This window comes from Crinia signifera, chromosome 9 (genome assembly GCF_055691185.1).
Source record: "Crinia signifera chromosome 9, ASM5569118v1, whole genome shotgun sequence".
NCBI classification, from domain to species: Eukaryota; Metazoa; Chordata; class Amphibia; order Anura; family Myobatrachidae; genus Crinia; species Crinia signifera.
Window position 1 is genome coordinate 64,530,929 of NC_139225.1, and position 14,524 is coordinate 64,545,452.

Here is a 14,524-nt window from a genome sequence, read left to right on the forward strand (position 1 = left end):
CTTGTGGTTCAGGTATGTCTGTTTCCCTGTGTCATTAAGTATTTGCTGCATTAGAAGACTGTAAAATCTATACCTGTGTAGATATTCATCTTTTTATGTAAATTGAGTTCAATTAAGGGTCAGCAATTGTGGCTTAAAAAAGATTCTGTTTCCTGTTTACATCACACTTTGTAAAGCAATGACTCTAGCTGGGTCTCATGGCATGATGGGAATATATGATTTATATAACTACATGCTTTACAGCAGTGGTGTTCAAACACCTTCCACAAGACCCCAAACAGTTCATGTTCCCAGGTCACCAAGCAGGTGCACAGGTGTACTCATGGATCCACAGATGGAGCTACATATATCACATGTGATTCTGGGGCAGATGTATTAAGCCTGGCGAAAAGATAAACTGGAGATAAAGTGAAAGGAGATAGCGCACCGGCCAATCAGCTGTGTTTGAAATATGACAGTTGGCAGTTGATTGGCTGGTGCGTTATCTCCTTCCAGTTTATCTCTTCACCAGGCTTAATACATCTGCCCCTCTGTGAGGAGACCTGGGACACATGAACGGTTTATGGTCCTGAGGACCAGGTTTGAGAACCTGTGTTCTACAGGTAAGGGAGCACTTATCAGTACACTAATAAGCATTGTGGATAAGCCCCATCCCCTGTAGTTAGAGCACTATACTGAATCATGCTAAACAAACACTCTGACTATAGGTGATGGGGCTGATTCAGACTAGATGGAGATGCAGTAGTCAAAGCCGTTACTGTGAATTAATGCTAATTCTGCAGCCTTTGGCCTTCCTACTGAGTTGTCCACAGGCAGCGGCTCTAATCCATTCATATGTGTAAAAAGTTGTACCATTGATCGGACATCGGCCAGTAAAGTGGCACTAAAGCCCTGTACACACACATCGATTTGCTTTTGATTCGATGTTAAATTCGATTTTCTATTAGATCTGTACTTTTGCATTCAATATCAAATTTGATATACATTCATGGTACATTGTACACATTCGATTTACTAGATCGAATTCGATATTTCCTTGGCAGCACAGTAGATTTTTCTGTTTGATTTTGTGAAAATGGCAGCGCGCATCGAAATGAATGTACTGTAGATTGAAAGTGACACAAAAACTATTCGATTACGTTTAGGTTTCGATCCGATTTTGCTTCTATAAACAAAATCGAATCGAAAATCGGGAAAAATCGATGCATGTGTACAGGGTTTAAGATTGATCAGAATGTCTGACAGAACATGAACGTCTCTGTTAGTGGAACAGCATCTCTAAATGACGTCTCTGACACCGATGCACCCCCCCTGGGCCGGCGCTACCCACTCAGCAGCTCCTGCAGAGCAGGGAGGCGCCATGCTGAAAAGGCGCTGTCTCCCTCCCTGCTCTGCTAAAGCTGCCTCAGCCCTCACTGTCGCTGCCTCCTGCATGCTGCCCGCAGCGCCTGTCTGACAGCGGGCGGCAGTATGGAGAAGCTGAGCAGCTCCCTGCACCGCACACACACTGTCCTCCTCCTGCAACCTGCCCCCTCTTCCTCATGGACACTTGCGCTGAGGCATGTAGCGCTGTCTGTGAATGCCTGGATATCATGTCTGGATCCGCCCCCTACCCATTGCTCCCTGCGCATGTCAGCTGTCAATGAAATGACGAACAGGCAGCAGTGCCCCCTCCCCTTCCTTCCTTCTTCTCAGTGTGCTGTGCCAGTGCCGCTGCCAGTCCTCAACACTCTGCCCCCTCTTTCTCCTCCCCTCTTCTTCCATCTCCTCCTTCTCTCCCCTCCTTTCCACTCAGTCACGAGTGCTGCACATACTTTTTGTACTGCTTTCGGATCGCATCGCACACACATTGCATGCATGCCGTGCGATGCGATCTAGCCCATAACGTATGCAATTCTCGCAGCGTGTATGGGCACCTTTAAGGCCTGCAACATTTTGCGGATACAGCACTGAGATGGTGTATGCATACATGTACATGCACCTGAGATCCTCCATATGATCGCATGTTGCATACACTCCCACAGCTTGTTGCAATGGCAATTTGAAAGGGCGCAAAATGTATGGTTTGCAGGAGGGCGCCGGACACCCTAGCACCGGCCCTGCCCCCGAAACCACCCCCGGTAACGCCTATTGTATCTTTATTGATATCCATGTCATTTCAATCTGCACAAGACACGTGAGCTGAAGTAAAACATTAGGCGCAAGATGTTCTACTACCGTCCACCTCTGAATCGGATCATTTGTTATAACCTCTGTCATTGACTTGCTTCCTTTCTGGTTTTCTGCATTTTCTGGGAATTGAAGATCATGGTATACACAGCAAGCAACATCACTGCTGTTAGATAATTGTGCTTTGCTTATAGAGTGATATTGGCAAGGGTTATAATTTCTAAAGTGCAAATTACTTTGGCCGAAAGGCTTTTATCCATTTGTTGTGACCCCTTAAGAGAAAAGTGAGCGAGAAAGTACCATTATACACACATAGATCAGAACTGAAAATATACCAGGTCTTGTAAAAAGGAATTTATAAATATATGTACACTGTATATTCCCCCTTACATCATATTGTGTAGTCAATAAATCCAACTTTTCTTCCCTTTTGCCCAGTAACAATGATCCTCTTTCTCCATATGAGTACAGTATATTCCATTGTATCACCGCTGTAGGATAGATAAGCTCTCAGCTACACACTTAGGTGCAGGTTACAGATTTCTGTGTTAGGGAAATATATTTTGTCATTTTACAAGAGTCCATCATTCACAGGTTTCTTTTGCCTTTTTAAGGTCCATGTTAGTAAAGGGGCATAACAACAAAAGGTCTATGTGCCTCCAAGCAGCATGGTCCTAAAACCCATAGTTTTAGGACTGAAAGGCACAGTCGCATGTCATGAGGGTCTCCCCTCAATCCGCCACCAGAAGATTGAGTTCCTGCACTCTGGAATGACAACCATGGAGTTATAAAAGGCACAACTATTACGTAATAATAATTCGGTACCGCAGGGGTCCAGCAAGTGTTGGAGTTATGTAGTCTCTGTGCAAGCATACAATAATGGCAGAGTCAGGTGGTGTTAGTGTTTATAGACACCAGTGTAAAACTTTTGCCCGATTCTTGCAGTTGGTGTCTTTTACTTTGTAGACACTGCTTGAGTTTTTCCTGAAACGATGACGTTGTCAGTGTGTATAGGATGGGATTCAGGGCACTGTTAATTGGCAGAATGAAGATCACAACCCAGGAGGTAATGGTGCCTGGAAATCAAGAGAGAATTATTCATTTATTTTGCCTAAAAGCAAGGTTACAGTTTGTCTACTTTGCAGCGGTTTAGGTTTTTCTTACAGATCCCGTACAGTAGTTCTGTTGTAATCCCAAATTCCTGCATGACTGCAATCCAATACAAATAGAATCTGGGAGTTGGACAGTATATCCATGCTTTTAATTAATATCCATATTCAGCAACAAATAGAGCTGTGTGCAATGGGTCCGATTGTGGTCTGTACACTTTCACATTGCCAAAATAACCTGGGTCGGACACGAGTTTTTGAAATAACGACCCAGGTTAAGGTGCGGTATAACTGTATAATCCGGGTTGAGCAGTCGGGCAATTTGACCTGGGTTATAAGGAGAGGCGGCTCGTACCTTTTGGCAGAAGAGGGGCTGTCACTGGCCACGATGCAAGCACCCCCTCCTCCTGCCACAGCTGCCGCCCCTCCCGGTCCCCGCCTCAGACGCTGCGTTCATTGTGCCTGTACTATGATGACAGGTGCCGGAACAGGCGCATGCGCAGTACAATCCTCTGTACCAGAGGCAGAACTCTGGGAGGCAATTGAGTCATCTGCCGCCGGGCTCCTTGCTCCCAAGGAGGCATCTCTCCTCCCCCTGCAAGTTTAAATTAGTTATTTAAAAGCCAACAATATTGCTTCTGTGGCCGAGTTCTGAATTGTGTTCTCTATCTCTCCATCATCTATATTTATTAACAGAAATATATATTTTATATCAGGTTATAAAGGGTTATATAGGGTTATGTGTGTGTGTGTGTGTGTGTGTGTGTGTGTGTGTGTGTGTGTGTGTGTGTGGGGGGGGGGGCACCCATATATATCTTGCCTCTGGGCAACTGGAACAAACTTACGCTACTGCTCTGTACTACGCAGGCGGCCAGTCTAAGGGGAATCACGGTTATGGATGACAGGCACCAGGACATGGGCAGTATCGACTTAGGTACTGCGCAATCGCCAGGTTTTAGAGACTTACAGTCGGCAGCCCATAGAGAGACATCCCGGAAGGAGGTAACACTTCCCAATGGGACTGCCTTGGTGACTGGCAGGTCAGACTTCCAATAAGAAGTCACTGCCAGTCACAGTGAAGCCAGTGCAGTCTCACAGACTGCTTCTGGCTTCACTACAGTCGTCCTCTGTGTAATGGTGTGAAAGCATAAAACCTAGGTCGGACCCAGTATTGTGATATTGCGATCCCTGGTTTGACCCGGCTTTTACTATGTGAAAAGGGTATTAGTTTTCCACGGATCAGTAGTGTGCACCTGTCTTCTATCTAATACTAGTTACAAAAGATGTGCCTCTAACCTGGCATATTTATGCTTCTATCCAAGCATTCATAGACCACTGTCGCCTACCGGAGAGTGCCCCTTTATTGCCTATTTGCATCCCTCCAATCGTAAGCACAGATGCGATGCAGCACTCCATCTTTCAGAATGCATTAGTGTGTACAGGTCTGGAACGTGCACACAATGAAAGCTCTGCATATGGATCTACCTTTACCTCTCCCTCAGCCCCCATATGCTCAGGGGCATATTATTCAGTTCAATAAATAGTGAGTAGCAGTATTTTAATATAAAATGGGAAAAGGCATTTCTAAAGGTTATTCCATAGCCACATTTCAACAATTTTATATGAGGATTTTGACAAATCATGATTGCTATGAAAATCTTAATAATATTCAGACTTCCATTCTATTGTCATTAGTGCAGAGGTGGCCAAGCCAGTCCTCAGGATCTACCATCGGCCCATGTTTTCCAAATCACCTAACTGTCACATTTTCAAACCTGCTGCATTCATTCCTACTATAGATCCACAGGTTGCCTGAAATACATGAACTGTTGGTAGATCCTGAGGACAGGTTTGGCCACCCCTGGTCATGGTTAGCTAGATTTTGAAGAGAAAAATCAAGATCATTTTTATGAGTATTCTAACAATAATGTACATTGGCTTTATTATAATTTTTTTAAATCATAAGTGAACCAGAGAGCAATTGATAAGGTCATATTTTACGTCACCTGGAATCTCTGCCTCTGTGAGTGAAACAGCCTTCAGCAGAAATATAGGAATCCAGCAGAGGGCATCGGTGAACACTATGAAGAAGAACCTCTTGGCTATGGTGACCTCACGGGAGAGGACGCTCCGTTCTGCTGTTTTGGCGCCTGTCTTGTGAATGGAGTAGAACATGCTGCTGTAGGAGAAGACGATGATGATGAAAGCTAACAAGTTCAGTCCTGGAAGAGATAAAGTGGGAGTAATGCTGTTTTAGCAATGTTGTAGAAATGCTTCAGAATTTAATATTACAATCCTCTTCTTTCATCACATAATCATAAAATACAATACAAACTCATGGAAAGTATGGGAAACTATATCCTCCATTGGATCAAATTACCCCTCAACAGAAACTACTGATAACAATACAGTTTTATTTATTTACAAACCTGATTAGTTCGTGTACAAACTATAAATGGGATTCAGATCCCGCATCGTATAGCTACAAATGTAGCAGCGCTATACGTGGCCATTGGCGCGATCCCATCACCATGCGGGTGTATCTAATTCACTTATGCAGCTCATAGAGACAAATTGATAGGTGATATCACAGTGTGTCAATTTCAAGCCGTGAGCTAGATGTGACGGTACTTATGTATTATCTGGGCTCCCATGTTAAATGCACCCCATTTTTTCATACCCCAACTACGCATGGAGTTGATTTTATATAGTGTGGCGAGCGCAGCGAGCCACCGTGCCTGAAGCGTTGCGAGAGGACACGGTCTCAAAAAAAAAACCGATGTGACAAATTGGGGCGAGCCGTGGTGATGGGGAGAGATGAGCACGGATACATTTGTACACGTATAAGAGAGAACTGATAAGCCTCTGCTACCATAATGCCTTGACATTTGAGGCTGTAAATGCTCTGGGGCTGATTCAGAGTTGGATCCAATTCTGGTATTTACGCAGAACATTAATGTTTTTAAATATGAATTTACAATGTCCCTCATAGTGTCCTATGATGTACATGCTGCTGGTGTTCAGGGCAGGCAATGGGCATTGTTTCAGAAAATGGTACTATCCTTGGCAGCTTGATTTACCAGAACATTCAGTGGCAGTTTTTAGCTACGGGCTGAAGCCTCCCCCCCCTCCCCCAGGTAAAATCCACCACTGTCTCTGCCTAAAGTGAAGCGAGATGCAGTCTGTGAGACTGCTCTGGCTTCACTGTGACTGGCAGTGACTTCCTATTGGAAGTCTGACCTGCCAGTCACTCAAGGCATCCCATCGGGAGGCGTTCCCTCCCTCCAGGGTGCCTCTCTGTGCGCAAATGCGCAGCAGCCCCCTAAACAGGTTCTGCACATGCGCAGTACAGCGGACCATACTGCGCATGTGGTTGGGAACCTGATTAAGCCTCCAGGGGCTGCTGCAAAGGCCCTGGAGGCTTGGGCCAGCGCATGCGCAGTATGTATGAAGTTACTGCGCATGCGCTGGCCCCGTGCAGGGGACCAGCGGCAGTGGAGTGCGGCGGTGGTGATTGCGGCAGCCCTCCTCCTCCAAAACAGTAAGAGCCACTACTGGGAACATCCTGAATAACATGAGGGTTGTTCCGATGGTCATGCAATTCATTTGATGATGTGTCTTTTGAGTCATCGGCGGAACAGAGAAGCCAGCACAACTGCTGTGTAACACAGATGTTGCAACAATGTGCACATTTTAATCAGCTCCTTAAGGCCCATACACACTGGGCGATTTTGAGTTGAAAGCAGCTAACTTGAACACCAAAGCCGTCCATTGTGTATTGCCCGGCAGTGAGCACTGATGGGCACTCCCGCATCATTGCCAGCAGCCGCCACTCATCTACTGGAATTACCAGCTGAGTGGAAGGTTTTCCATAGCATCCTGCTTTGGAAAGCTGTCCACCCCCACGAAGATTGTTGGAAGTGCAAAAATCGCTCTATGTATAATATGCACTGAACGATTTTCAGCATCATCGCTGTGCATACACACTGGGCAAAAATGGCCAGTGTGTGCATGCACCTTTTAGTCTGTAAAGAATTGGTGGGCATGGCCCTGTAATGTCTGCCTGATGGCAGCAGGTTAAACAAGCCATGGCCAGGATGTAATGGTCCATGACCATCTTCATTGCCTGCTTTTTTGCTCTGGACAGGTACAGATCCTGGATAGAGGGAAGGTCCGCCCCGATGATCTTCTCCATAGTTCTGACTACCTTTTCAAAATCTGCATTTGTCTCTCTCACTGGTGGAGCCGTACCAGACGAATATACAAAAAAGTCAGAGAAATGCGCTCAGAGGCAGCTAGTCGAGAAAGCACTAAAATTATGTCCATCAATATGATACCAGACCAGTATCAATGAGCACAGTACAGACTCCACAATCGCGGAGTAGAAGAGAAGCAAAAGCTTCTATGTGATGTTGAACTTCCTCAGTATCCTGTGAAAGAACAGCCCCCATTTAAGGGAGATTGTGGTTCTGTTAGGAACCATGATTAATGGTTCAGTTCTGTTCAGTTTGTGTTTGGCATTTGACTCTCTGTTGGCCACCGGTGGTCAGTCTGTCATTGTAGCTCAAATAATGAGCTCATTATTCTTGCTGGCAGTTTGGCTGTATCTGTCACAGGTGTGTTAATTACCTGAGCCCTTCTTAAGGCATTCTCCCCAGCAATGCAGAGCCGGTGATAGCTTCTAGTTTCCTGTTTCTGTTGCTGAGAGCTTCAGTCTTGGGCTTCCTGTTGGTAACCTGTCAGGTCATTGCTCCCTGCAGCTTGTCCTGGCTGCACTCCTGTCCTGGTCTGGATTTTCCTGATTAAGCCTCCAGGGGCTGCTGCAAAGGCCCTGGAGGCTTGGGCCAGCGCATGCGCAGTATGTATGAAGTTACTGCGCATGCGCTGGCCCCGTGCAGGGGACCAGCGGCAGTGGAGTGCGGCGGTGGTGATTGCGGCAGCCCTCCTCCTCCAAAACAGTAAGAGCCACTACTGGGAACATCCTGAATAACATGAGGGTTGTTCCGATGGTCATGCAATTCATTTGATGATGTGTCTTTTGAGTCATCGGCGGAACAGAGAAGCCAGCACAACTGCTGTGTAACACAGATGTTGCAACAATGTGCACATTTTAATCAGCTCCTTAAGGCCCATACACACTGGGCGATTTTGAGTTGAAAGCAGCTAACTTGAACACCAAAGCCGTCCATTGTGTATTGCCCGGCAGTGAGCACTGATGGGCACTCCCGCATCATTGCCAGCAGCCGCCACTCATCTACTGGAATTACCAGCTGAGTGGAAGGTTTTCCATAGCATCCTGCTTTGGAAAGCTGTCCACCCCCACGAAGATTGTTGGAAGTGCAAAAATCGCTCTATGTATAATATGCACTGAACGATTTTCAGCATCATCGCTGTGCATACACACTGGGCAAAAATGGCCAGTGTGTGCATGCACCTTTTAGTCTGTAAAGAATTGGTGGGCATGGCCCTGTAATGTCTGCCTGATGGCAGCAGGTTAAACAAGCCATGGCCAGGATGTAATGGTCCATGACCATCTTCATTGCCTGCTTTTTTGCTCTGGACAGGTACAGATCCTGGATAGAGGGAAGGTCCGCCCCGATGATCTTCTCCATAGTTCTGACTACCTTTTCAAAATCTGCATTTGTCTCTCTCACTGGTGGAGCCGTACCAGACGAATATACAAAAAAGTCAGAGAAATGCGCTCAGAGGCAGCTAGTCGAGAAAGCACTAAAATTATGTCCCTCAATATGATACCAGACCAGTATCAATGAGCACAGTACAGACTCCACAATCGCGGAGTAGAAGAGAAGCAAAAGCTTCTATGTGATGTTGAACTTCCTCAGTATCCTGTGAAAGAACAGCCCCCATTTAAGGGAGATTGTGGTTCTGTTAGGAACCATGATTAATGGTTCAGTTCTGTTCAGTTTGTGTTTGGCATTTGACTCTCTGTTGGCCACCGGTGGTCAGTCTGTCATTGTAGCTCAAATAATGAGCTCATTATTCTTGCTGGCAGTTTGGCTGTATCTGTCACAGGTGTGTTAATTACCTGAGCCCTTCTTAAGGCATTCTCCCCAGCAATGCAGAGCCGGTGATAGCTTCTAGTTTCCTGTTTCTGTTGCTGAGAGCTTCAGTCTTGGGCTTCCTGTTGGTAACCTGTCAGGTCATTTCTCCCTGCAGCTTGTCCTGGCTGCACTCCTGTCCTGGTCTGGATTTTCCTAGTCCTGTCCTGGTCTTGGTCCTGTCAGAGTCTAGTCCTGATTCAGTCTGGATCCGGTTCATCCTTATCCGGTCCAGTCCTGGTACCGTCTTGGTCTGGTCCTGGTCCCGCCTTGATCTGGTTCTGTCTTGGACGTTACCATCCTGTGCTGCCGGGTAAGTGTTCCAGTGGAGCCTGGTTCCTTATCTCTTTATTTCTGTGGGCAGGCTGCCCGTTATCCTGAGTTGTCCTTACTATTGTCTTGGTCCAGCTCTCCGTGCTTCGGAGAGGCCCATGGTTGTGGGTTCACACCTGTTCTGGGGTACCATTTCTGTAAGCATACTGTTTTGTGTTGGCGTGTGTTTTGTTTGGTGGCACCCCGTTATTACTCGGTCCGGTGCTTGTGACTCGGTCACACTCGCCGTCCTTGGCCTGGTGCTGTTAGCCAGGGTGTTTAGTCCAGACAGGCCCTGTTAGTTAGATCGTCTTCTTGGTCCTGTCCCTGACAGTCGCCGTAGGTTTGTACCATCCTAAAACCTGGTTGCATCGGGGTCGGAGTGGGCTTAACTCGCCTAGCACCTCACAACCTACGGTCACCTGTCTGGGATGGCCAATAGAGTCAGAGTAGGGTTTTGCCATGGCCATTCTAAACAGCGGTCCCGGCTGAGGGCTCAGCCCATCACCATCATCCACACGTGCCTGTCACGGTTCTCCAACAGTGGGTTCACACCCAGATCCATTACAGGTATGCAAGAACGTGAAGGAGTCTACTAGCAACACTACACTATCAGCTATTGTTAGCATAGAAAAGCCAACAGATTTCTTCCTAGAGTCCACTACTATCTCAATGGTTTTGAGTGGATTGAGCTCTAAATAGTTGCTGCGTCATCCCTGGGCCAATCGGTCCATTTCTCATATGTAGGCCAATTCGTCCCCATCCTTGATGAGGCCAATGATGGTAGTGTCATCTGCAAATGTAATTATCTTTACTGATTGCACCTCTGAGGTGCAGTCATTGGTCTACAGGGAGAAGAGCAGGGGTGAGAGTCCACAGCCCTGAGGGGCTCCTGTGCTGATGGACCACAGATAGGGGGTTTATCTGGTGGCCAGTCACAGCTTTCAGGTGGTTCAGTACCAAGCGTTCAAACATTTTCATGATAACAGACATCATATTTATCAGCCGGTAGTCATTCATGTCATGACTGGGGATTGGTGGACCTAGGCAAGACTTAGGTGGTTAATGAGGTTAGCTGAATACCTAATGGAAAGAGTTCACAGATGTAATTGGGTAGGATGAAGGAATTTTATTCACACAATGGTAGATTTCGGTACAGATCAATACTTGAGAATGGGTGAATATTTGAGACAAGGTAAATACTTGAAATGAGAGTTATAGTTGAAGTGAGGAGAATACTTGAAGAATTCACCAGGATACTGGACTCAGTGAATACACTGGAGACAGACTTGGAGAATACAGCAGACTGAGATGAGGCAGGTAGTGGAATATGGGTGGCTTGAACCGGAGAATGACCAGTGGACTGGACTGGAGACACTTGAGGAAAACAACAGACTGTAAGATGAAGCAGGTACTCGACTATGTTCACAAATGGAAGCAGGGACAGGTAGGACTAGCAAACTGGAAGGTTCTAGAAATCTGGAGACTGTCTGAAAGCAAGCTCACACAGCATCAGACCAACGATGCAAAAGTAATGACTGCTAACTGAGCTGGGAACTTAAACACCTTAGGCTGGTTTCACACACTCCGGCTCCTGCCGGACAGTGAAATCCTGCACGGCCAGGGAGCCGTGCCGCACACACTAGTTTATCATGGAAGGGATGGCCACAGCCCGGCAGCCGTCCCTTCTAGTGGCGGGATCCAGCTGCAACCGTGCGGCCGGGTCATGGCCGTCCCGTGTGAATGGACACAATAGTGTCCATTCACAACTAATGTGTGCGGCACAGCTCCCTGGCCGTGCGCGATTTCACTGTCCGGCAGGAGCCGGAGTGTGTGAAACCAGCCTTAGGTTGCACTGATTGGACAGCAAGGCAAATGGAAATGGCAAAAACTGGAACAGATTCTGAATTGGACAATCAATGTAAAGCAGAAAACTTGAATGATTCCACCCAGCATGTAACTAAGGAGTTAATGGCTGAAGTAGATCTTCACAGCTAGGAATTCTACAGGTGTCAATTAGTAGTACTGCACAGTCTCTCAGGAAAGCATAATTGTAGTCTGGCTGCAGCAGGCTGGAATACTAAAGAACATTGGCCCTTATTCTGATCGGTGCGGCCGGAGCCGATTATGCGGCCAGGACCGTGCGTGCGAAACCCCGCCTTCCATACGGATCGCCAACTCCGTCCGTATGCGGTAAGAAGCTGGCCGAACGGACCGCACGTGTATTTTTCACGGAATACGCCTCCTCCATCTAAGGGAACCTCCCCCATCATTCGATGGTCGCAGACCATCGAATGCAGGACCGAGTGCTCTACCAGCACCCGCAACCTCAGACCACATGGACATTTTTCCGTGCAAAAGCAGGGATCTGGGCGGGCAGCTGACATCCGGCGATGTCATATGTCCGCCCCCTACACGTGCGTCACGGCCGCATTACCATACGTACGCCCAGCGTTTTCATGGGAACTCCCATAAAACGCGGGGCGTATGCATATGGTAATGAGCCCAAATAGCCCTTCACGCCCCTCTCCACCCCCTATTCGGAGTGTTCACATATCATGCAGGATTTGGCCGTACGCCCCGCTCGCACATGCGCAGAGACGCCTCTGCACATGCGCAGACACAAAACATCGGCGGGCCGAACGCACGCGGATATATCCGCACCGATCAGAATAAGGGCCATAGAAACTGAAGAGCAGATATGACAGGCCAGGTACACGGGATTTAAGCCAGATTCTGATAGTGGATTTCTTAGGGACCGGAAACAGGAGGGAACCTTGCATAGCTCCAGTGATTTGTTGAAGATCCTGGTGAATATGCTATAGATAGCATTCCTTTCCACACAGATACGTGGTCATTGTGGACAGGTAAATTGTCAGCTTGTTAAGAACCTCTTCTTGGTAGCCTTATTAACCCTCCAGTCTGTGAAGTCAAAGTAGGTCTGGAGTTTTAGCTTAGCCTCATTAGTCCATTTCTTAACTGTCTTGACGACAAGCTTTGCTGCTCTCAGCTTTTTCATGACTTGCTCTGGCTGCTGTAGCAGCTTCTACCCTGCTGTGGTTAGGAAGGGAAGATGGATAGTTAGAGATCTGCTCTGGCTGCTGCAGCAGCAGCTTCTGCTCTGCTGTGGTTGGAATGGGAATGAGAATAGTTGGAGGCTTGCTGTGCCTGCTTCAGATATTGCTGCGGATAGTTGGAGACCTGTTCTGGCTGCTGCAGAAGCTTCTGCTCTGTTGTGGTTGGGTATGGTAGGTGGAACAAGAATTGCATAAGCATAAACTTGCGCCCATCCGTCGGACGGGCCTTAAGCCTAGTTCATTAGAAAATGCATGTTCCTATAGAGATGTGTGGAACTCTTCAGTGATAAATACAGGAACCAGCCACAGTGAATAGGTGTGTGATGTGTATTTGTGGCAGTCACACAGAATTACAGTAAGTTTTTCTGAAGTTACACACCCAGTCTGTCCAACATAGTCTGCCTGACACTAATGTTTTTTTTTACTAAGATGGGAGTTCTATTGAAGATGGGATGTTGCTTCTAGCAACCAATCAGAATCTACTTCTTATTTATTTAGCCACTTTTAGAGGATAATAAAATCTGAATGGTTACCTATAGAAACATCACATCTTCAATAGAACTCCAATCTTAGTAACAAACCACTAAGTAAGTGTACATGGCCATAACTATTGCCTGGCTGGCTATTCCAGCATCAGGAGACACAGACAGGGCCGCCATCAAGGGGGGACTATGGGTACTGTTGTACTGGGCCTGAACAGAGAGGGCCTGGTCCACGAGCACTGGGCCACTAGTGTTACTGCCTCACAGCAGTGAGGTCATGGGTTCAGTTCACCCCATGGTCCCCTTGCGTGGGTTTCACAGTAACCCAATTACAGGCTGCCCACATAGGAATATGTAATGAGAACCAACTTCCAACCCTGACTGCTACACTGCATAATGATGATTGTTTCTAGGTATCCACTCAGAATTCAGTAGTATAAAATGGTGCATCACTTTTCCTGGGCCGCCTGCAATGTTCTAAAAGCAGGAGAGTGACAAGCATCTTATGGCCGCACATCTCTGGCTGATACATTTAATTTACCAGTAGGTGTATTACAAGAAAATGTCAGATGCTTCCATGCACATACTGTACTGTAGATGTAATCATTACTAATACTACTCCCCCTCCCTCTGTGGCGCCTGAGACCATCATTTTCCACCTCACCTTTAATGTAATCTGTATACTTACTAAGGTAGTCTGGCAGATCACACTCTATTTTGGAAATATTTAGTGGTATTTTGAGATACTTAAAAGAAACCAAATATATATATATATATATATATATATATATATATATATATATATTTGAAATGCCTCATGTTGAAAAGGCAGCTCTCACTGAATTAGTATTGTTAAATGACTGTACTGAAAACACAGCGTATATAAACAGAGTACACTATAAACCAGTCTAGACTCCAACTTGAGAAGACAATGAAATAGAAGACATGCCGCAGCTCATGAAAATGGGATCATTAGCTGAGCTCTGATTGGTGAATAAAGGCTACAGCACATACAGTCAGTAACTGTACATTATGTTAATTTTAGAATTTAATCATAAAAATACTATTCACTGTGTAATATTTTGTAAGGTATGAATCTGAATTTTTGCTGCTTATTTAAAATGAAGGACAATGTTCTAAGTATTCAGAGATTTTCAATGCCAACTCAGCAGACATTGTTCTGCAAACAGTATGGACAATAATTAAGTGCAATTACATCATTGCAATGGAGGCAAAAAGATGTGGCAAGAAGAATAGTCACTGCTTTCATTTATCATACAGTAAGCATGGGCTTGCAGATACTTCCTATCCAATCA

The 14,524-nt window shown here is 46.2% G+C and overlaps 1 protein-coding gene across 1 annotated transcript in view; it reads right to left on the reverse strand.

Annotated features, from left to right (window-relative positions):
- Positions 1-2,389: 2,389 nt before the first annotated feature.
- Positions 2,390-14,524, reverse strand: part of LOC146035592 (relaxin receptor 1-like) — a 474,765-nt gene continuing 462,630 nt past the window's right edge. Inside the window, exons 17-18 of the mRNA XM_083159131.1 lie at positions 5,285-5,500; positions 2,390-3,245 (exon numbers count right to left, since the gene is read on the reverse strand). Of these exons, the coding sequence (XP_083015257.1) occupies positions 3,058-3,245; positions 5,285-5,500 (404 nt within the window). The 3' untranslated portion in view covers positions 2,390-3,057. The remainder of the gene's footprint in view (positions 3,246-5,284; positions 5,501-14,524) is intronic.